At 34.7% G+C, this 25,571-nt stretch overlaps 1 protein-coding gene across 1 annotated transcript in view; it reads right to left on the bottom strand.

Annotated features, from left to right (window-relative positions):
* The window catches only part of STPG2 (sperm tail PG-rich repeat containing 2), a 170,515-nt gene that overhangs the window by 116,338 nt on the left and 28,606 nt on the right, over nt 1-25,571 (bottom strand). Inside the window, 1 exon segment of the mRNA XM_045820012.1 lies at nt 25,218-25,329. Coding sequence (XP_045675968.1) covers nt 25,218-25,329 — 112 coding nt within the window.

The following is a 25,571-nucleotide window of genomic DNA, read 5'->3' on the forward strand; positions in this document are numbered from 1 at the left end:
GAGAGTCTTAGGAACCTCCAGGACATCTTTAAATGTCTAACATGCAAATTATAAGGGTACCAGACGCAGAAGAGGAAGAGCAACAAGTGGAAAACCTATTTGAACAAATAATAAAGAACTTCCCCATTCTAGCAAAGTAAATAGACTTCCAGGAAGTCCAGGAAGCTCAGAGAATCCCAAAAAAGTTGGACCAAAAGAGGAACACACCAAGGCACATCATAATTACATTACCCAAGATTAAAATGAAGGAGAGAATCCTAGAAGCAGCAAGAGATAAGGGGACAGCTACCTACAAAGGAGTTCCCATCAGACTGTCAACTGATTTCTCAAAAGAGACCCTGCAGGCAAGAAAGGGCTGGAAAGAAGTATTGCAAGTCATGAAAGGCAAGGACCTACATCCCAGATTGCTATATCCAGCAAAGCTTTCATTTAGAATGGAAGGGCAGATTAAGTGCTTCTCAGATAAGATCAATTAAAAGGAGTTCATCACCAAGCCCTTATTATATGAAATGTTAAAGGGACTTATCTAAGAAAAAGAAGATAAAAAATATAAACAGTACAATGACAGCAAACTCACAATTATTAACAACCACACCTAAAACAAAAACAAAAACAAAAAACCTAAGCAAACAACTAGAACAGGAACAGAACCACAGAAATGGAGATCACATAAAGGGTTCACAACAGGGAAGTAGGAGGAGAAGAGAGCGGGGGGAAAGGTACAGAGAATAAGTGTCATAGATGGTAGGTAGAAAATAGATAGGGGAAGGGTAAGAATCGTATTGGAAATGTAGAAGCTAAAGAACTTATAAGTATGACACATGGGCATGAATTAAAGGAGGGGAATGGGGGTAGGAGAGAGTGTGCAGGGTGGAGGGAAGTGAAGGGGGGATGGGGACAACTGTAACAGCATAATCAATAAAATATATAAAAATAATAATAACAAGTGTGGTTAGGTTGCAGAGAAATTGGGTGCACCATTGGTGAGAATGTAAAGTGCTACAGCCACTGCAGAAAACGGTATGACAGTTCCTGGAAAAAAAATAAAATAGAATGACCTTAAAAAGAAAAAAAGAACACATCAACATTGTAAATATATATGCACCCAACATAGGAGCACCCAAACACATAAAGAAAATCATGGAGGACTTCAAGAAAGGTATTGACAGAAACACAATTATAGTAGGGGATTTTAATACCCCACTGTCAAAATGGACAGATCTTCCAAACAAAATATCAACAAGGATATTGTGACATTGAACAATGCCCTAGATGAAATGGACTTAACTGATGTATATAGAGCCCTTCATCCCAAAGAAGCAAAATACACATTCTTTTCAAGTACACATGGAATATTTTCAAAGATAGACCACATGAAAGGTCAAAAAACAAAACTCAACAAATTCAAGAAAATTGAAATCATAACAAGCAATTTCTCTATCACAAGGGAGTGAAACTAGAAACCAGCTTCAAGACAAATACTCAAAAACACTCAAACTCATGGAGATTGAATAGTATACTATTAAACAATGAATGAGTCAAGAATGAGATTAGGGAAGAAATAAAATAGTTCCTGGAAATAAATGAAAATGAACTCACAACAACCCAAAACTTACAGGACACAGTCCTGAGAGGGAAGATTTTTAGGTCTACCTAAAAAAACAGAAACATTTCAAATAAACAATCTAACCCTATGCCTACAAGAATTTGAGGAACAACAACAAAGACAACCCAGAGTAAGTAGAAGGAAGGGAATAACCAAGATCAGAGCAGAATTAAATGACATAGAGACTAAAAGCACAATTCTAAGGATCAATGAATCCAGGAACTGGTTCTTTGAAAAGATAAACAAAATCCACAAACCTTTAAGCAGGCTCATCAAGAAAAACAGAGAGAGGATCCAAATAAACACAATCAGAAATGAAAGAGGAGAGATTACAACTGACACCACAGAAATACAAAGGATTGTAAGAAATTACTATGAAGAACTGTATGCTAAGAAATTTGAAAACCTAAGTGAAACAGACAAATTTCTAGAAAAATACAATCTAAAACTGAATGAAGAAGAAGAAGAAAGCCTGAACAGACCAATAACAGGAGATGAAATTGAAGCAATAATCAAAAAACTTCCAACACACAAAAGCCCTGGACTGGATGGTTTCACAGGAGAATTCTACAAAGCATTTAAGGGAGAGCTAACCCCTATCCCTAACAGACTATTCCAAAAAATCCAAGAATATGGAGACTCCCAAACTTTTTTTATGAAGCCAGCATCATCCTAATCCCAAAACCAGGTAAAAATACAACAAAGAAAGAAAACTTCAGGCCAATACCCCGATGAACACAGATGCTAAAATCCTCAACAAAATATTGGCAAACCACATCCAGCAATACATTAAAAAGACCATACACCATGACCAAGTGGGATTCATTCCAGGGATGCAAGGATGGCACAATATTCACAAATCAATAAACATAACACATCACATAAACAAAAGCAAAGATAAAAATAACATGATCATATCAATAAATGGGGATAAAGCATTTTATAAGATACAGCACCCATTTATGATAAAAAAAAAACACTCAGCAAAGTGGGAATAGAGGTAATACTCCTCAACATAATAAAGGCCATATATGAGAGACCTACTTCCAACATCATACTCAATGGACAAAAACTGAAAATCTTCTCACTAAGATCAGGAACAAGACAAGGCTGTCCACTCTCACCACTCCTATTCAACATAGTACTGGAAGTCCTAGCCACAGCAATCAGATAAGAAAAAGAAATAAAAGCTATCCAAATTGGAAAGCAGGAAACAAAACTGTCATTATTTGCAGATGACATGATAGTGTACATATATATAGACTCCACCAAAAAACTACTCAACCTAATAAATGAATTTGGTAAAACAGCGGGATACAAAGTCAATACCCAGAAATGTACACCAACAATGAAATATCAGAAACAGAAATCAGGAAAAAAATTCCATTTGATATGGCAACAAAAAAAAAATAGAGTACCTAGGAATAAACCTAAACAAGGAGGTAAAAGACCTGTACTCAGAAAACTATGCAGCACTGAAGAAAGAAATTAAGGAAGACACAAACAAATGCAGCATTCCATATACAGCATTAAAATGAAAAGAGAACCAACTGTATGGGAAAACATATTCACCAATGATACCTCAGACAAGGGTTTAATCTCCAAAGTATATAAATAACTCACACTACTCCACTCTAAGAAGACAAGTAACCCAATTAAAAAATGGGCAAAGGACTTGAATAGACACTGCTCCAAGGAGAACATACAGAGGTCCCAGAGACATATGAATGGATACTTAGTATTGCTAGCTATCAGAGATGCAAAGGAAAACCACAATGAGATACCACCTCACACTGGTCAGAATGGCCATCATAAACAAAGCAACGAACGACAAATGTTGGAGAGGGTGTGGATAAAAGGGAACCCTAGTGCACTGTTGGTGGAATTGCAGACTTGTGCAACCACTATGGAAAACAGTAAGGAATTTCCTCAAAAAAACTAAAAATGGAAATGCCTTTTGACCCAGCAATTCCACTGCTAGAATTATATCCTAAGAACCCTGAAACACCAATCCAAAAGAATCTATGCACCCCAATGTTCATAGCAGCACAATTTACAATAGCCAAGTGCTGGAAGCAATCCAAGTGCCCATCAGTGAATAAACGGATAAAAAAGCTATGGTACACCTACACAATGGAATTCTATGCAGCAAAAAGAAGGAGCTCCTACCCTTTTCAGTACCTTAGATGGAACTACAGAGCATTATGCTAAGTGAAATAAGCCAGGCGATGAAAGACAAATACCATATGATCTGACAATTACCAAGAACCTAATCAACAAAACAAACAGGCAAGCAAGTATAGCCAAAGACATTGAAACTGAGAACAGGCTGACAGTGAACAGAAGGGAGAGGGGACAGGATAAAGGGGGAAAAGGGGGAAGGTTTTATAGGAACAATTATAAAGGACATATAGACGACAACAAAGTGGGGTAGAAATGATGGAGGGAGACAGGGAGGGTCACGGCAGTGGGGAGGAGTGGGGGGAAAAGGCAGAAAACTGTACTAAACAATTTTTTAAATTTTTCAAGAATTAATTACTTAATTAAATCCCAGATGTCTAAGTATACCGATAAAATTTAATATAATAAAGTTAAATCAAAAAGCAAAATTCACCAATATTAAATATTCCTACTCTCAATTAGAATGTTATGGACTGAATTGTGCACCCCCTCACCCAAAATTCATATGTTGAATTCTTAAACCCCAGTTTGACTGTTTTTGGAGATAGGGTCTTTTAAAACATAATTAGCATTAAATGATTTCATAAGGGTAAGGCCCCAATCCAATCAAGACTGTTGTCCTACTAAGAAGAGGAAGAGATACCACAGATGCATGTGCACAGAGAAAAAACCATGTGAAGTCACAGCAAGACAGTGAACATGTGTAAGCCAAGAATATAGCTCTTAGAAGAAAAAAACAAATCTTCCAGCTACTTGGTTTTAACTTCCAACCTCCAGAACTGTGAGAAAATAAACTTACATTGTTTAAGCCATTTACTTTATGGCAGTTTGTTACAGCAGCCCTAGCACATGAATACAGAAGACTAAAATTTTTCATGTCATTCTAGTGGTCTTCTTTAAGTTTTAGCTATTTCAATGAAAAGCACAATGGTAGCAGATCTTGTACATGTGTCCCACAACATTTTCCTAATTCTTTTATTCTCTTTGCTCCCTTGAAAACTTAAAACTTAACACATGGACAGCTTTCCTGAAATGAAACTTTATTTCATACAGAGAGTTTGAATGTCATCTCAGATATGATCCTTAAAAATCTCTCTTTCTCTCCTCAAACATAAAGCCAGTTGATTACAGAAAGAAAAAAAACTCATGAAGAAAACATATACTTTTTAACAAAAAGTGGGACACTGTATTTCTAGTGTACCTTCATTTGACTTCTTGGGCAAAGAATATCTTCTAAAAATATTACAAAGAAAAAGTTAGCCTTATTATTATTAATATTATAATAAGTATAATATTAATAAATTTATTATAAATAATTGTTGGTGTTACTATTATAATAAATATTATATTAATAATATCATTATTATCATCACTTAGGAGCCCTCATAATATATTTCTCTTAGAAACTTACTTTTATTACTAGTCAACCAGTCAGATTTAAGGCAAAAATTAATTCTTAGAATTGCTAAGTATTCCAGTTCCTCAGGACCTTAGCGTCCATATTTCTAAACAAAGAACACTAGATTGAATATACTGCTTTACATTATATAAAGAACAACCATTTCATAAAATAGTCCTCCTGATTCAGTGGTCTGTTTCTATACAGGTAGCCTCATTTGCAGTGAACCTTAGCATTAACAAACAGGCATCTCAATAGACAGAAAAAGAGAAGCAGGAGCACAAAGGTAAACATGCACAGTCGATGTCTCCCCGTCATTCACGCCCAGGCTATTACAACAAATGCAGTTAATCTGCCCTGACAGAAGTGCTTGCTGCCAGTGAACTAAGTAGACAGTCTCAAGATATAATTCAATGCTGAAATTGCATATTTTTACCAGAATATAATATTCCTTTTACTTAAATCAGTTAGATGGATTAAATATATAGACCTCTAAGCTTTTAATATCTTAAATTTAGAATTAAATATCATATGTTATAAGTGTAACCTTATTTGAACTCTATTAGGTAAATGGAGGGAAATCTTGAAATACATTGTATCTGTGACATAAAAACACCATCAATAATAACCATATCTAGTACATACTATGTTTCTACTAGTTTTTCAATATACTATTAAATTAAAATAATCTAAATAAAAATTTATCATTGACTTAAGCTTATTTACAACTTAGTTACATCTTAGCTTTAACAGATGTTCACAGTAGTTATACATATAGATTTAAATAATGCCCCTCTCCTCCAAAATAACATTTTTGTATAAATTGTTCATAAAAATAAACCTACACAGGCAGCTTTGGGGTTAAAAATATTTTAATATATCAACATTACTCAAAATATTTTGCTCACACCCAGGTAGGTAAATGTGGATATGTGTCCTGTGTAGGATGACTTTGCATGTCCTCCAGGTGGGCCCAAAGGGCAGTGTCAGCAATAATGACCCATCTGTTTGCTACTGGCAACCAGAAAACTTCTAATGAAGACAGATGTGAGTCACCCTGTACAAGCAGGCTGCAGGGTGTTAATGAATCCACCTAATGGTCACTACCCGCCACTTCTGACTGATTGATCACCTAAATAAAAGGTTTAGTTTGAAAACCAAAGAAGAATAGTTCACATACCCATTAGTCTTACCAGGACATTGCTTTCACTTTCCCTTACAAACTAACTCTGTATTGCTTTTCTTTATCAATTCTTAGGAAATATTACTATTATTTATTAGACTCAGTCTTTTAAAAAACCTTGCTAGACCTATTGAAAAATTAATTCCTCCTAAACTTCTCTACTGACCGATTCATAATATTGATTCAAATATTATGCTATATATAATGAGACACAAAATTATATTTTTCTATGTCATAAAACTCTTTAGGTACACTTATATGTAACTTTATCACAAATATCTACCTCTCTGAAGTGTTACTTTTTAAAATATTATTGTCAATATCTGCTCTGAAATAAAATTATTGCCCTCCATATTCCAAAAAGAATGTTCACTTACAGAGACCAATTCATGAAATATTTATATATCTAAAATATGTTGTGGGTAAGACTCAATAATTACAATTTCTGCAGTTGCTTTTCAGAATAAAATCTGTATTATATTAATATTTTACCTGAACTCTTAAAGAAAATCTAATGCAGTTATATTGTTCTTAGAAATATCCATACATATAAAAAATATATAGTCAAAAGTGAAAACATGTTTTTAAAAATATACACATTTATGTATAAATAAAAATATGAAAAATATTGTTTAAAGTAATTAATTCAATTAAGTTTGAAGAAGTTTAAATAGTTTATAAACTATGAAATTTTGCTTTTTATATGGAGATTTAAAACAACCTGTGGTTGCTTCAGTAACAAATGGACTAGTTATTTTAATAGCAAATCAGTTTACATCTTACATGTTACATGTTACATGTTACATCTTACTTCTCCTGGAGTGGGAGCCATGATTGACCTTCACTGAGATGACCATGCAATCCTTAAAAGTTAACAATTTATATGTTAACACATGCACACAACATATACATACACATACACACACCATCCAACTATTTTCAAAAAAGATTCAAGAAGAAGGAAACCTCCCAAACTCTTTTTTACAAAGCCAGTATTATCTTAATCCCCAAACCAGATAAAACTCAACAAAGAAAGAAATCTACAGGCCAATATTTCTTATGAACATAGGTGCTAAATTCTTCAACAAAATACTAGCAAACCAAATCCAACAATACATTGGAAAGCTCACACCATGATCAAGTGGGATTTATTCCAGGGCTGCAAGGATGGTACAATATTCACAAATCAATAAATGTGATACATCAGAGCCCTGGCTGGTGTGGTTCAGTGGATTGACCACCAGCCTCCAAGCCGAAGGTCATCAGTTGGATTCCCAGTCAGAACACATATGTGGGTTTCTGGCCAGATCCCCAGTAGGGGGTGCTCTAGAGGCAACCACACAGTGATGTTTTTCTCCCTCTCTTTCTGTCTCCCTGCCATTCTCTAAAAATAAAGTATTTAAAAACATAAATAGATGTGATACATCCCATAAGCAAAATAAAAGATAAAAATCACATGTTCATATCAATAGGTGCAGCAAAAGCATTTGGTAAAATCCAGCACTCATTTAAGTTAAAAAACATTCAGCAAAGTGGGAATAGAGGGAACATATCTAAGCATAAGAAAGACCATATATGAAAAACCTACTGCCAACATCATAGTCAATGGGCAAAAACTAAAAGTGTTTCCCTTAAGATAAGGAACAAGACAAGTGTGTCCTTTTTCACCACTCTTATTTAGGATAGTACTGGAGGTCCTAGCCACAGTGATCAGTGTGATCAGTGATCACATAAGAAGAAGAAAAAAAAGGCATCCAAATTAGAAAGGGGAAAATAAAACTGTCATTATTTTCAGATAACATGATAGTGTATGTAAAAAACCTTATAGCCTCCACCAAAAAACTATTCAAACTAATAAGTGAATTTGGCACAGTAGTGCGATACAATATCAATATTCAGAACCCAATGGCATTTTTGTACACCAACAATAAACTACCAGAAACAGAACCTAAGAAAAAAATTCCATTTACTTTAGCAGCAAAAAAAAAAAAATGTAAAGTACCTAAGAATAAATTTAACCAAAGAAACAAAAGATCTATACTTGGAAAACTATAGAACATTGAAAAAAAGAATTGAGGAACATATAAATAAATGGAAGCATATACTGTGTTCATGATTTGGAAAAATTAGCATCATTAAAATATACATATTACCCAAAATCTATAGATACATATGTACATATCAAATCTATAGAGTCAATGTAATTCCTATTAAAATACCAATGGCATGTTTCACAGATCTAGAACAAATACTTTAAAAATTTCTATGGAACCAGAAAAGACCCTGAACAGCCACAGCAATCTTGAAAAAGAAGAGCAAAGTTCGAAGGATCACAATACCTGATATCAAACTACACTACAATGCAACTGTAACCAAATCAGTCTGGTACTGGCATAAGAGAAGATACATAAATCAATGGAACAGAAGAGAGCCCAGAAATAAACCTGTGTTTCTGTGCTTAATTAACATTTGACAAAAGGGACATGATCATACAATGGAGTAAAAATATCCTCTTCTATGAACAGTATTGGGAGAACTGGACAGTTACATCAAAAAAAAAAAAAAGAAAATGAGACTGGACTACAAACTTAAGCATACAACAGAATAAATTCAAAATGGATAAAACACTTAAATATAAGTTATGATACCACAAAAGTCATAGTCGATAACATAAACAGTAAAATTTCAGATATCCCACATAGCAATAGTTTTGCTGATATATGTCCTAGGGCAAGAGAAGTAAAAGAAAAAATACACTATAAGACTATATCAAATTAAACAGCTTCTGCACTGCTAAAGAAACTCACCAGCATCAAATTGATCAGAAAACCAAGCGTATGGGAGAACACATTTGCCAGTGATACCTCGGACAAGGGTTTGATGCCCAAAATACATAAAGAACTCATATAACTCAACACCAGGGAGACAATCCAATTAAAAAATTGGCAAAGGACTTGAATAGACATCTCCAAGGAGGATATATAGATGGTCCATAGACATATGAAAAAAATGCGCAGCATCACTACCCATCAGAGAGATATGAATCAAAACCACAATGAGATATTACCTCACACTTGTCAGAATGGCTACCATTAATAAATCAACAAACAACAAGTGCTGGTGAGGTTGTGGAGAAAAGGGAACCCTAGTGCACTGTTGGTGGGAATGCAGACTGGTGCAGCCACTGTGGAAAACAGTATGGAATTTCCTCAGAAAACTAAAAATGGAACTGCATTTTGACCTAGCAATTCCACTGCTGCAAATATACCCTACGAATCTTGAAACACCAATTCAGAAGAACATATGCACCCCTATGTTGATAGCACTGCTATATACAATAGCCAAGTGTTGGAAAGAGCCTAAGTGCCCATCAGCAGATAAATGGATTAAAAAACTATGGCATATTTACACAATGAAATACTACTCAGCAGAAAGAAGGAATTCTTACTCTTTGTGATCATATGGATGGAACTGGAGAGTATTATGCTAAGTGAAATAAGCCAGGCGATGAAAGACAAATACCATATGATCTCACTTATAAGAGTAATGTATTGAATGAAATAAACTAATGAGCAAAACAGAACCAGAGACATGGAAACAGGAAACAGACTGACAGCTCTCTGAGGAAAGGAGGGTAATGGGGAAATGGTAGAAAGAAGGGGAAGGGACTAGTCAAAGAACATGCATGAATGACTCATGGACATGGGCAGTGGTGTGGGGATGGACTGTGGGAGCAAGAGTGGACCACAGCAAAAAAGACAAAGGGGGGAAATACTGGGACAACTGTAATAGAATAAATAACAATTTTTTAAAAAAAGAGAGAATGTAAAATAATAAATTATTGCTTTCCCAAGTTTAAAAAAGTAATCTTAGGGTATTACATTAGAAAATAAGATATGGGCCCTGGCTGACGTAGCTCAGTGGATTGAGCACGGGCTGCAAACCAAAGTATCGCAGGTTTGATTCCCAGCCAGGGCACATGCCTGGGTTGCAGGCCACAGCCCCCAGCAACCGCACATTGATGCTTCTCACTCTCTCTCTCTTTCTCCCTCCCTTCCCTCTCTAAAAATAAATAAATAAATCTTTAAAAAAAAAGACACATGATTTGCAAATCTTTTAAAAAAAGAAAGAAAATAAGATATGGATTTTAATAGCAACAATTAATATATGTAATACCTTAAATGAAATGGGCACTTTCACAAGCACTATTTCATTTCTAATACAATCCTATGAACTAGGAATTGTCCTATTTTATCAATTAAAAAGTTCAGAGAAATTAAGTTACTTTTCAACATCTATACTTAATAATAAGGGATGAAGCAAAATTTCACACCCATATTTTTTAATTCACAACCCCCATGACCTGTTTTCTACACTTCAAAGTTGAAAGTGAGGCCTTCTTGATCGACATCAAAACCATTCTGTGTGTTATAGCAACACATCGCTTACCATTTATTCAGCTAGCATGACTATATGAAGAGGAGTCTAAACATCAGAAAAAAAGCAAAAGATACCTATAAGTAAGTATAAGAAATATCTCATGAGCAAAATATTAAGGTTGTGGGTTTTTCTCAAATACCTGCAATTTTCATTCAACTCCTACTTGCTTCTATAGTATTTACTAATCTAATAATGTTTTAGTGATTCAAGCACTTAATCTTTCCAAAAAACTGAAGACCAGGAGATTGCAGGGTCTCTAGTGAAAATTATAATCTTAATGACAAGTTCAGTGCATGACCTAACTCTCAGGGTTGAGAGTGCGGTAGGTATGGAAAGCGTAAAGAGGGTATGGTATCAAAAATAGAATGCCAAGGCATTTGGAAAAACAAAGCAAAGGAAAAGATCTGAAAGCAATCCAGTCTTGCCAAATGTCTCTTTCTGACCCAAAGCTACTTTGAATGGCCTACCCATACTGGCTCTTGCTCTGTAGTAACTTCAAGATGCCTCCAGATAGCTGACACCACAGCCCCTGTACCTCCAGCCTTTGCCCTCCTCTCTAACGGGGGTAAAACATGAGCTTCACGGGGTGTAATGATGGAATGTGCCCACAAAGTCAAGAGTTCACCAGGAAGGAAGGTCCATCCTGATGGATTTACACTCCAGGAAAGTATACTTTCTTGGAGCTGGCAGAAAACTATTAATGACAGAAAAGAGTTGTACAAACTTTCATTTAGCTTCTACAATGTCAGGACAGAATTAAAACCTTTTGTTTTCCTAGGACAATCTCCTAATGATGCACAAAAATTCCACAGTGTTATAAACCACATTATTTCAAGATAAACAGTGAGTCCTGTAAATTTTGACTATGCAATCCCCAAAGACCCAGGAGATGTTAAAAATCTTCCCATTGCTCATCTCATGGGGTGGGATGTATCATGGCTCACAGGTTTTATGCAAAGGAGTATATACAGGTTATTGTGCATGTATAGCAGACTAACAACAAAGCAGGCCCATTCCAAATGACATGTGTTTGTGCTTTTGAAAAAAGGAGGTAAAATGCATGTTCAGTGGAATGATACATTATCTAGCCTTCAAGACACTATACTTATCATTAAAACATATAGCCAGCAGTGCCTTAAAATAGGTCTCAACGTGTTCATACTAGTCATGATCTCTGTTCTGACCCTTTGCCTAAATCACCTTTTATTAGAGTTACCAACCTAATATTGATCATCCTAGATTCTGAACTGTTTCCTCACTTTCCTACTTATAATCTAACTACACTCTAATCAGCCACCTTTGAACTTTTCTTTCTTTCCTTATCTGCATTTTAAGTGCTCTCTAGACCATGGCTGCCAAGGCTGCTGCTTTCTACCAGGTCTCCTAGGCTCTGAGAGCAGGACCCAAGTGGTTGTAAGATTGTCCGATGAGAAAATATACAGAAATGAATAGTGTTCTGTGATGGTCAGGTATTCTGGCTGCTTGATACAAGATGCTGGCATGGATCTGGGTGTTCTAAATTAAAAACCAAAAAGTAGAACTACCATATTGATCAAAGTTTATGGCTCTTAGTGATACTTTTATTTGAGTTTTGAATATGAATAGATGCTGAACTTTCCTCTAGGAGTGATCTCAGGACTACAACTTTTTCAAAGCCAGAATGTGCACCCTTTTTTCTAGTGTGAGACAGCTACTGTGCATTGAATTTCCTTCCTTTGACAACTATATGCATGATGCAAGGAGAAAGGAGAGGTATAAGGTAACAGGGTTATCTTGTGAAAAATATTGTCAATCTTTCTTGAAAAACAAAAATCTGAAGGAGGAATATCATTTCTGCAAATCCAAGAATAAAGCACTGGAAATACATGAGAAGTTCTGGATAGTCTTTGATACAATTTTACATGATCTATTTTGCTGACAAAGCATCAGCTTTTTTTAAAAAGCTAAAGATGTGGTTAAACATTTTGTCTATGGGCATTATTTGTGTTCATGGGACTGGACTTGTGTTCCCGCATCTTTTCCAACAGAACCAGAGTCTCTGTCCAGAAATCAGTATTATTAATCCTTGAAAACATTTCAATTTTGAGGATAGCTAGGATGCTGCAGGCAGGCTCCTCCAATACATAACATTAGAATAACAGAGGTTGAGTAGGAATCAAAATTTGGGCTTATAGACTTAGGAACGGAAGCAAAAATAAGTTATTAAGTAATTATGCTATGTCCAAGATCTGAAAACCAGGGTCAGAGGAAATAGCTTTGTTCAATAGTGGCCATGGTAAGTGTTTAAGTACAGTAGGTACCAAAAGTAGGTACCAGAGTGATAGTCGAGCATTCAGAACTAAGAAGCACTATCATATAGGAGAAACAAGATTATGAGAAAGTTGTAAAGACAGTTCAGCTATCCTTACAGTACACTTCCCACCCACCAAAGAGGCCTAAATAAAATACCTGCAACTATGTTCTACTCTAATGCCTCTGGGAATTTCTTCAATTTCTACCTCCTGCCCTCTAATCTGAATTCACTTTCTGTGTTAAGGCACACTGACCTTATCACAAGCACTCAAGCCAGGTTCACTCTCAGTTTAGTCTTACACCATCCTGTGACTTCTGCACAGATGGAGTGCCCCAGATCCGATTTATCTTAGGTGGAAAATCAGAAAACTGTTATTTGTTTTGCTTTGGGGGGTTTTTTGAGTGAAAAAAAGTTTTAAGTAAATTTACTATTTTGTCTTGTGCTGCATTCATAGCCATCCTGGGCTGCATGAGGCCCTCAGACCATGGTTGTATGAGTCATCACATTGCGCAATCATGCAAAAGAGAAGACCTACCCAGCTTAACATTCACTCCCACCCAGTGGTTCTCAGGAACTTCTCCCATATGAAATTATGCACCAAAAGTATATTTCTTGCTTCTTTGCTTAAAGTTCATCCTTTATCGTTATTATCATATTTCAAATAAATACAATCAAGACCAGAAATGTTTACATTCCTTCTCTGTACTGCAGGTTAGTTAGTGATAGAGTCAAGATCAGAGTTTAATTAATTTGAATTACCATTTTAAGAACTGCTTTTTAAAATCATTTGTTTAGAGATGTAAAATTCCAATGGCCAAGTCAATTGTAAGAATAAGAATGAATCTTATTAAATACTACTTTCTACATGTTTCAACCATAAAGTTTGTGTGTACGAGATCTGTTCAGAAAGTATCCAGCCATGTACTATGAAAAATAGATACCTACTGAAAAAGATGCAAGATAACAAGAAACATTGTGCTTGAGACAATGATGCCTCAGTCCCCTTCAAAATAGGCACCTTAGGACCTCACACAGTTCTCACAATGGCCATCAGCTGCCCCATCATATGTTGCTGAATCTCATTAATGGTCTGAAATCTCTTCCTTTTCAAAGGTGATTTTAGTTTTAGGAAAAGCCAGAAGTCACAGGGTGCCAAATCTTGGCTGTAGAGGGGCTGAGTTACCTGGGTGAATCTATGTTTTGCTAAAATACTGCATGAGGTGTGATGCATGAGTAGGCGCATTATCATCATGAAGTTGCCAATCACCCATAGCCACAGTCTTCTGAATCATCCAAATAGTTTCCACAGAGGAATGTTCAAGCTTAATGCAAAATTGGATGCAGATTCATTGCTCTACTCGTTCAGTTATTTTGAATGTGATGGCCACACAGTACACATGCTCACTCAATAGTATCTACTGCCCCCACTGACTAGGTACAATGAAGTTGTCATTGTTTATGTATGCACATTCCAGGCCACTCTCTTTGGCTGCCAGGTTACATTGCAGTCACAAAAACCATTCTCATTATATTAATAATGGCTGGACTTTTTCTAGACAGACCTTTTATGTTTAAGTAGTCACATATAAACAGATTTGGAGAGTAAAATTTTCTACAATATTAATATCATTCACTTCTCTTTATGCTGTTAAAAAAGTGGTACTTAACATAGAGTCCTTTAAAGAAGTGAAAGACAGTGATTTGGAAATAATAATTGAAATTATTTACTATTACTGCATTTAAATTGTATAGTTTCATAAAGCAGCCATTGCTAATGGACTTAATATCCTGTTTTAATGGTCAGTGACTAAGAGCCAAATATCTTCAGAATTCTTCCTTATACTATATTCTTTATGCCTTAATCACACAGTGAAAATCTGGTAGAGTCAAACAGTTAAAACCGCGTATTTCATATTCTCTGTGTTTAGGTGAATCAGAAAAAGAATCATGTTGAAATTCTCAATTCCCCACCCTATTTGCCTGCAGTGACATCTGTTCAGTTTCTTCAGGATGGAAAACACTGGAACATGTTCACATATAACACTTTACCTGGCTTTGTAAAATGTTTTTAAGCAACTCAATTAAAATGTCTTCTCTTTGTTATGGTTTTGGGTTGCTTAGATAATAAATTTAACCAAAATATTTAAACAGATACTTATGAAACAACTTGTTCTGTGTGTAAAACTGTCCTTCACACTATGGGAGACATAGACATAAATAAAAATAAAGTCTCTGATCTCAACATCCATGCAATATACATGAGTAAACAGGATGATACCAATTCTAAGACAAAGCCAAGAAAACTGTTATTTGTATTGAAACTAATATAAAGTAATATTGAATGTCAAAATATAAATAAAACAAAGGCTTTAGGGTGGGGCTTACTCTAAAACAAATGTTGTCAATCTCCCAGCTCAATCCTCACTCCTTCTAATTATGTAACTTAACCCAAACACTAATTCCTAAATCTCCATCTCACTGGATTCTCACAATAATCTTTCTGTAGATATTACTTTCAAGATTTGGCAGAAAATATATTTAGCTTTAGCATGGCAAAATAACTTGCCCAAGGTCACACAGTTAGTATGGGAGCAGAAAACTTCAATGTGATTCCAAAGTCTGAACTCTTCACCGCTAAACCATGAATAAATGCAAGAATGCTTTATTTATATTACATAGTTCCTACAATTTTACCAAGAATGAGTATGACTTCAGTCTATAAACTCACTAATAACAATATAAACTATTTTACAATTAGGCTTAAATATACCAGATTTTCCTCCAAAGAATATTGAATCACCATTTAAACAATTTATAAGTATTCCCAACCTCTTCCTTATTCCTCTTCTCACACACAATTTTGTCCATTTATCTTTTCATGATACAATGCTTTCTTCACATCTTCTTGGTATCTTTTCCCTCCTCTTTGAAACCCATAATTTAAAAGTTAGAGAAATTTTCTTAGAAAATAAGAAAAGTAAGAACTCAGACTTTTGATGCAGTAACCATAATGCAAATAAATAATTTGTATTTGAAGGAGAAAAACACTGTCAATTTGTGCAAATCTTTCTAAATCTTTGCTTATCCTACAATACAAGCACTTTCAAGGCCACCATTACACATTACTAACTGCAATAAAGTGCAAGTGCCTGTTATAATGGCAACCAATTAGGCAGTTTAATATATACTAAAGACTAGCAATGAAAAGTAAAATGGTAAAATTTTTGCCTCAGAAATAATGGAATAATCCAGCCATAAGATAAAACCATTAATGATAATCTAATGGCAAGCTTCAAAAAATAATCACAAAAGGCTATGTATTATTTCTTCCCCTTACGTCTTTGCCATTCATCTTTTTAATATATTTTTGCTTATATGAAACCATGCCTTTCTACTTGAGATCTATTTAAGTTTAGTAAATTATATTTAGGTAATCTAATTGAGGAAAGAAATCTAGTTTATAAATTAATTTTTTAAAGCATAACTTTTCAAATTTTAACAATTTTGATAAAATTTATATATAAATAGAAAATTGACAGCTCTATAATTTTGTTTGCAACCAGAATTAAATAATATTTTAAATATATAGTTCAAAATTACATCATTTTGGCAGAACTTACAAAGAATTAAAGTTTCCAACTTAGGTTTGCTCAGGAAAACTACAAGGCAACTTTTCATATCTTGCCACATAATTTTTAAGCATGTGTTTTAATGAGTGGGAAATGAATAAAATAAGTAAGGTGTTATGTCAATAAAGATCCAAAGTATTGGCGCCACCTAGTGAAATTTTACTGTTTTAACATATAAAAAGCTAATATGGCAACTTCATAAATTCTGCATTACTATATCAAAGAATTTCAACAGAAAAAAATTGTTAAATGTTATTATAAATTATAGACTTCTTTCATGCTAAGGGATATATTTTTAAAAATTTTATTGACAAAGACAATATATATTTCTGTGAAAAATATACAAGTTGAATAAAAGTTGTCTTTGTATTTTTTAATGTAAGTTCACAGTAGAGTATGAGCCACAATATATTCAAAAGATGTATTGAAACAACATTATATATACCACAGAATTAAATAGAACTCAAGGAATAATAAATTTTAAAACCCACAACCATTCATGAATATATTGTATTCATATTATTATATATTATATTTTATACCATCAGAAAATGCTTAAATTCAGAGACCTAAAGTATACTTGTTTAATTATTTTACTGCTTTAAAACTTATTTTTTTAAAGCATAGGATAAATGGGAGGAAAGAGAAAACCTAAAAATTCTCTAAGTTCAAATTTTAAAATTAAACTGATCATTTTTTCTGATCTGTAATCAATTCATTAGAAAAGCATTAGTAATCATTATGTATCTTACTCCTCTAACTATAGATATACCAAAAAACAACAGAAGGAAAGATTCTTGTCCTATAAGAACAATGGTTTAATTGAGGACATAAGTTAAATATATTCTTAGAATAATCCCATATACAAGAAATGTTATTCAAATTAGCCATAAGTTCAGACAAAAGAAAATCAAACTTACAGAGCTCTTACAAGTCAATAATAACAATATGAATAATTCAATTTTAAAATAGGTAAATGATCTGACTAGAAATTTCTCTAAAGAAGATATATTATACTAAGTGAAATAAGCCAGGAGGTAAAAGAAAAATACCATATGATCTCACCTATAAGTAGAACCTAATCAATAAACAAACAAGCAAGCAAAATAGAACCAGAGACATGGAAATAAAAAACAAATTGACAATGACCAGAGGGGGTGGGGGAGGTGATAACGGGGGAAAGAAGGAGAAGCACAAGTCAAGGAACATGTCTATGAAGGACTCATGGAAAAGGACAATGCCAGTGGAGGATTGAATGTGGGAGAGGGGGGTGGGCAGGGGAGGGGAGAGCAATGGGTGGCGGGGAAAAGGGGACAACTGTAATGGAGCAATAAAATTTTTTTTAATTTTATTTATTTATTTTTAGAGAGGGAAGGGAGGGAGAAAGAGAGAGAGAGAGAGAGAAAGAGAGAAACATCAATGTGCGGTTGCTGGGGGCCATGGCCTGCAACCCAGGCATGTGCCCTGACTGGGAATCGAACCTGCAATGCTTTGGTTCGCAGCCCACACTCAATCCACTGAGCTATGCCAGCCAGGCAAACAATAAAATATTTTTTTATAAATTGGAATAATACCTGTTCTGAGGCTATGCAGACTAAATTAAATGTGACATGAATTAATTGCACAAAAAGAACTCTTTATAAGGTGACTCATTGTAGGAAATCCTGTGCCTTCCCCTTTGAGCACAAGTGTTACACAAACAGTGGTTTGCTACAAGAAGCACATCAGATTAACCACCATTAGCATCTATGTATACATTGTGTTTAAAAATCAGCTGGTAAATCTGAAATACTGTAGAATGGATAAAAATTATTTTGTGATCATAAGTCTGTGTTGAGCTGGAGTATTTTTGCAGCCTTCCTTGTCATCAGAAACATGGTTAAAGTTTAAAACTAGAAGCAGCAGAAAGCTAGCTTATAAAATTTATCCAAGTAGAGTGCAGGCTAGGCTGTCTTGGGAAAATAAACATTAAACTTAAGCAATGTTTTACATGGAGAAAAAAAATTTTTTAAAAGAAGATGTATAAATGGCCAGTAAGGGCATAAAAAGATATTCAACATCATTAGTCTTCAGAAATGCATTTGGCTTAGAGGAAAGCCAAAGTACAGTAGGCCAAAAAGAGAAGTATGAAAGGGTCCATACAAACCAAAATGAGATTCTACCTCATACACACAAGGATGGCTATCAAAGATACAAAAAACAGGAAGTGTTGCAAAGATGTAGAAAAACTGGAACATTTAGACTTTGGTGGTTGCAATATATAGTGCTCCTGCCTTAAAACAGTCCCACTAAAAGTTAGACATAGAGTCATAATATTATCCAGCAATTTCAATCCCAGGTATATACCCAAGAGAAATTAAAACATTTGTCCAGAAAAAGACTTATATACTAATGCTCATGGCAACATTATTCTGATGCTCATTATTCTTGTGCTTTTATTTAGCATATTGTTATACTAATTATTTTTTATTCTTAGCCAAAAAGTATAAACAACCTAAATGTCCATCAACTAGTAAATTAACATATAAAATGTAGTATATACATTCAACAAAATATTATCCATCCATAAAAACAAATAAAGTATTGATATATGTGATGACATAAAAAACATTGTGCCAAGGAAAAGAATCCAATCACAGAAGGAACCATATATATTGTGTGGTTCCATTTATGAAATGTGCAGACAGGCAAATCTACAGAGACAGAAAGTAGATTAGTGATTGCCTAGAGCTGGGATGATTGGGGGCAAATGGGAAAGACTGCTAATCAGGGTGAGTTCAATAGTGTAAATGGATTATGGTGATGGTTGCATAATTCTCTGAGTACACTGAAGCATTAAATTGTAGATTTGAAATGATGAATTGCATGACATGTGAATTATATCTCAATAAACCTGATTTTTAAAGGCAAACTTGTAAATTTAAAAACTAAATAACATGAAAAAATGTTGAAAAACAATCTGAAAACATTACATTCCCTCTTCCAGGATGTGTGATAATTTTCCCTTTGTAGGGAGATAAAGAGAAGAGAATGCCTTGAATTAGCCAGAGCTAGAGCATTCAGAGAAAGAACTCTGTAAAAATCTGAAAACCATAGAGGAAATCAAAGTACAGTAAGCCAAAAAGAGAAGTATGCAAGGGTCGATACAAGCCAGAAATCTGAGTGAGATCCAGGGTAGCAACAGAAAGAACAATGGACTCCATATAAATAAAGAACATTCTAAAATAGTTTCAAGGAATTATTACCTATAACTAATTTTTATGTACCATCTATTTTAGAAGTCCATGCATTAGCTGAATTTAAAAGGCCAATAACTAAAGTAAAGCTACTCAGCCCATCCCACACCAAATTCATCAATTTTCCCAAGTCATACTTCCATTAGCTGCTATTAATGTTGGGAGAGGTACTCCAAAATGTTGTTTCTCCATAACCTTTATAGTTGGTCACTTCTCCTTGCTCTTTTTTCCATTCCTGGGGCCCCAAGATTAAAATATTTCTTCAGTCTGTTTACTAGTAAACATCCAGGATCAAGCATTGACAAGAGAAGTTAGGACCCTCAGAGGCCATTTTGTCCCATGCATTTTCTCTCCTTGCCTAGAGAAAGCTCTCATGGGTAAGGGAGTAAAAAAAAAAGCACAAGATCTTAGAAATGTGTGCCTGAGAATGGGCCCTGAGACCTGCACTTCCTCATGCTAAGGCTGAGTACTAAATTTGGTGGTGGGAAGGAGTGATTTATAACAGACAGGTTTGTGACTCAGAAAAAAAATCTATGCCTCATTTCCCAGGTGGCAGCTAGGAAAGTGGCAAACCACAGGGTTCATCCAACCTTCATCCAAGTCCAGCATAAGGCAAGAACAGTAGAGTAGCAATGATTGTGAGTGCTTCCTAAATAGAACTCAAAAAAAATTTATAATGTTTTTATCACCACTAAATCTCCGCCTCAGCTACCTATAAGCACACATTGAGAGTATACCCAAACTAGTTCATATTATTGTCATTTTGTGTGGCCAGTCAGAAAAAGAAAATACAATATGATCTCACCTATATATGGAATCTAAAGAGTAAAATAAATGAGCAAATAAAATTGAAATGGACCCATAGACACAGAGAGTAGACTGGTGCTTGCCACAGAGGATGGGGAATTGGTGGACTGGGTGAAAGAGGTAAAGGAATTAAGAAGTAGAAATTGGTAGTTACAAAATAATCACAGGGATATAAAGTACAGCATAGGGCATATAGACAATAATATGCCAAATACAAAAACATGAGACAGAAGGCAAAACAGATCATAATAGTTCACAGCACAGAAATGATCCAGAGTGGTTTTTTTAGTCGTTGTTTTTGGTTTTTTATTCTTCTTTCTTGCTTTTTTTTTTTTTTGGTCAATGAAAGCCATAAGATTTGACTGCTTTCCATTTTACCTTCCCTTCTCTGTTGGGGAAAATTTGGCCACAACTCGTATTTCATGTTTATGGTATTGCCCCATCCCCGGTGGTCAACAAGATGACATGGACACTAAGACTTCCTATTAATGAGCCTTAACTACTGCTATGACACCACACTATTTAACCAAAACATTGGTCATCAATGCATCCTTTGGACTTTCTAAAAAGAGAAACTATGGACAAAAAAAAAAAAGATGTTCTATGGAAAGTCACCTCAGATGGTGATCTGATCTTAAATTCCTAACTGAGCAGGTCATGGTGAATTGTCATGCCTCAGGCACATAACTTTTTAGTAAAAGGTTTATCTTTGCCTTAAACAAACCTGGTCTTATTGTTTCTGTACATCTAGCATTCCACATCTTTGAAATCTCTCTTTCAGACCCCTCCTTCTCCCATCTTTTCAGACTCATCCTTCTAAGGTATAACCATCCTCAAGACAACAAATAACCTTAACTATCCTGCAATCCAATCCTATCTTGCTTTCTCCCATCTTAACGTGATCTTCTTTACATCCCCCCTCAATTTCTAATGCATAAAAGAAGCTGCAAAACTGTTATTCTTAGAAGCATTTGAGATCTTGCTCCCTAGCATCAGTTTGGCTCAAAAAACATTTATTTAAATCAAGACAAAGAATCCCACTTTAAATACAAACACATATAGATTAAAAGTAAATGGATGGGGGAAAAAACATACCAGGCTAACACTAATCAAAAGAAAACAAGAGTAGCTACACTAATTCAGACCAGAGCAGACATCAAAAAAGGTAGAGGGATAAAAGAGGTCAAATTTCCAAAAAGACATAAAAATTCTTAATGTGTATGCACCTAACAACAGGGCAGCTATATGAGACAAAACTGATAGAATTGCAAGAAGAAATAGATGAATCCATTATCACAGTTGGAAACTTCAAACTCCTCTCAGAAATGGACAAACCAGCAGATGTAAGGACATAGTTAAATTCAGTAATAACATTCGTCAAGTAGATATAATTGAAAACATTTAGCAGTGAAAGTATACATATGAAAATCTAAGTTTCCACCTCAGTAAAATTTTAAAAATAGCAAAAGAAACAAATAAAACTAGAGTAGAAATCAATAAAATTATAAACAAGAAATGAGTAGAGATAATCAATGAAGCCAAAATCTAGTTCCTTGAAAAAAATAGATAAAAATCTCTAACTCTCTAGCCAAGTAAGCTAAGAAAAAAATAAAAAGAAGACACCAATTACTAAAACCAGATGAAGGAGAGGGCATCACTACAGGTCCCATAGACATGAAAATGATAATCAATGAATATTGTGAACAATACTATGCCCATATATTTGAAAACTTAGATTAAATGGGCAAATTCCATGAAAAAGTCAATCTGTAAAGAAACATGATCTCACACAAAAAGAAACAGATGATCTGAATACACCTATATCTATTAAAGAAATTAAATCAGTAATTAATACATTTCCAAAACCAGGGCCAGATGGGTCCACTTCTGAAATCTACCAAACATTTAAGAAAGAAATTTATATTCTCTCTTAGAGGATAAAAGCAGAGGGAATACTTCCTAACACACTCTATGAGACCAGCATTATCCAGCACCAAAACTATAACTGATCACAGGTCCAGCTGCCTGCCACAATGGAAGGCAAACTCATGAGTCAGGTGCTGATGAAAAGAAAAGTGGTTTATTCAGATACCAGCAATGTGAGAAGATGGGAGGCTCATGTTCCGAAGCCATCTTAACATCTCAGTGCAGGCAGAGGTTTTTACAAGGAGGGAGAGGGAAAGCAACACAAAGAGATCAAGGGGATGCAGTTGAAAAGTTCTCTATGTGTAGACCAGCAGAGTCCATTCTGATAAAGACCCTGAAATTGGTCAAATGATGCTTTGGTGTGCATCATCATGGTTTTCATCATCCTGGCTTTACATCATCTTAGTTTTATATTTGGAGGTCAGCAAACGTCTCAGAGCTGGTAATGCCTGTAGATCAGACTCTTTATCTTTTAAAGTTAGTTCCTAGAATTCTTATATAAATGTGCTCTTTATTTACAAGCTACTTATTAGTAAGAGTCAGCATTCACAGAAACAATGTCCAAAGAATGCTGGAATGGCCTTGACTGGTGTGGCTCAGTTGGTTGGGCATTGTCCCACAAACCAAGGGGTCACCTGTTCAATTCCCAGTCAGGACACATGCCTAGGTTGTGGGTTCAGCACCTGTTTTGGGCATGTATGAGAGACAGCTGATTGATGTTTCTTTCCACATTGATGTTTATCTCTCCCTCTCTCTCTGCTTCTCTTTCCCTCCCTCTAAAAAATAAATAAAATTTTAAAAATAGAATGAAGGGGTGGGTTACAATCACCATTCTTACAAAGCCATACAACAACATTGCAAGTAAAGAAAACTACAGACCAGCTAGCTCAGTTAGTTAGATCTAATATAGTCCCAATATGCCAAGGTCATGGGCTCAATTTCTGGTCAGGGCACATACAAGAATCAACCAATGAACGCATAAATAAGCAGAACAACAAATCATTGTTTCTCTTTGTCTCTCTTTCTCTGTCTCTCTCTGTCTCTGTCTCTTTCTCTCTCTCCCACCTCCCTCCTCCTTCCTCTTTCTCTCTCTCTCTCAAAATCAATAAATAAAAAATTTTAAAAAACACTACAGACCAGTATATCACCCAATTCTAAATTAACACTTCATAACCTGTATGAGAATTGTAACTGTTATTCTATGAAAAAAAATATACTATATTTTTCTGTTGTTATTGTTCTAGTATTTGTATAAAGTGTTTTTCATTGCTGATTAATATTCAAAGGAGGACCAAGGAAATCAAATGCAGACAAAATTCTTGATAAAATAGTTACTGATTTTTCAACTGAGAATCATGTATCTTTACTCTAAAGGGATCCATTTTTAAATGCTATCCTATAATCTTCATGTTTTTAAGTTTAATCATAATAATTTACTAAAGGGGAAAAACTCAGGGTTTTATTTGCCTACAAGTTCCAAATGAGTAAACTGAAATATAGCTACAAAAAATATATATATTTAATGGAAACTTAGGTTTTATATAAAGAAATATACATGATCCAGAATAAGAAAAATGAAAATCTTACTATGTACAAATCAGACTACACCAAGAATTTTAGTTTAGTTCTATTACCATATGCTTTTTAAAACAGATTCACCCCCTGGCTGGCGTAGCTCAGTGGATTGAGTGCGAGCTGCGAACCAAAGTGTCGCAGGTTTGATTCCCAGTCAGGGTACATGGCCTGGGTTGCAGGCCATGACCCCCAGCAACCGCACATTGATGTTTCTCTCTCTCTCTCTCTCTTTCTCCCTCCCTTCCCTCTCTAAAAATAAATAAATAAAATCTTTTAAAAAATGAAGTACATTTGATTCTTACAATCTCTTAAAAAAAAACAGATTCACAAACCAAAAGAGATCCCTTGATAACTTCAATGGAAAATAAGTTATTATGATGTTAAATAATGAACATAGTCAAAGGTATTTAGAACATTAATGCTTACAAGAACAGATAAAAGGAGATTGAAAAGAAGTCACAGGGAAAGAAAGAATAGGTAGTGGACAGGTAAAAAGGAAATTGTAAGAAACAGTTGTCCACTATTGAAACAAAAACATCATAGGGTTGCTGAGCTCTTTATCACAAGAGGTGTTTAAGCCAAGACCATGGTGACTTGATAGAGAGTTTAGGTTAAGATTCCTAACCTGGTGACGTAGCTCAGTGGGTGGAGCGTGGGCTTCGAACCAAAGTGTCACAGGTTCGATTCCCAGTCAGGGTACATGCCTGGGTTGCAGGCTGTGACCCCCAGCAACCGCACATTGATATCTCTCTCTCTCTCTCTTTCTCCCTCCCTTCCCTCTCTAAAAATAAATAAATAAAATCTTTTAAAAAAAAGATTATTTCACAATATTCATTGAATGACAACCAGCTCCACTTGATCCGAGTACTGTAATCTTGTCAGAATAAGATTCAATGATGTTAAAACCTAGAAAGTAGATGAAATCGCTACTTTTCAACTTGCCTCTTTTTCCTCCTGCAATTTCGTTATTCCATAAAATCGTGGGAGACGTGAGCGTAAATTTTTCTGTTGATCTTTCTTGATATTAACATTTTCATAATGTGGTGTCTTTTTCCTTCAAAAAAATCAAGAAAAACATTGAGGAGTTCTCAATTCCAAATATATAAATATTTATATAAGCTAATAGAATATTTTTATAACAACACTTTCTGCTTAAAAACTAAGAAATAATAATATTATCTGAATGTGTTAGGCCAATATATTCTAAAATGTAAAATGTATTTATTCTAATATACAATTAGAATAAATGTATTCTATTGTAAAATGTATTTATTTATTTTGGTGAGTAGTTCTGCA

This window comes from Phyllostomus hastatus, unplaced genomic scaffold (genome assembly GCF_019186645.2).
Source record: "Phyllostomus hastatus isolate PE091 unplaced genomic scaffold, TTU_PhHast_1.1 phas_scaffold_39, whole genome shotgun sequence".
Taxonomy (NCBI): Eukaryota; Metazoa; Chordata; class Mammalia; order Chiroptera; family Phyllostomidae; genus Phyllostomus; species Phyllostomus hastatus.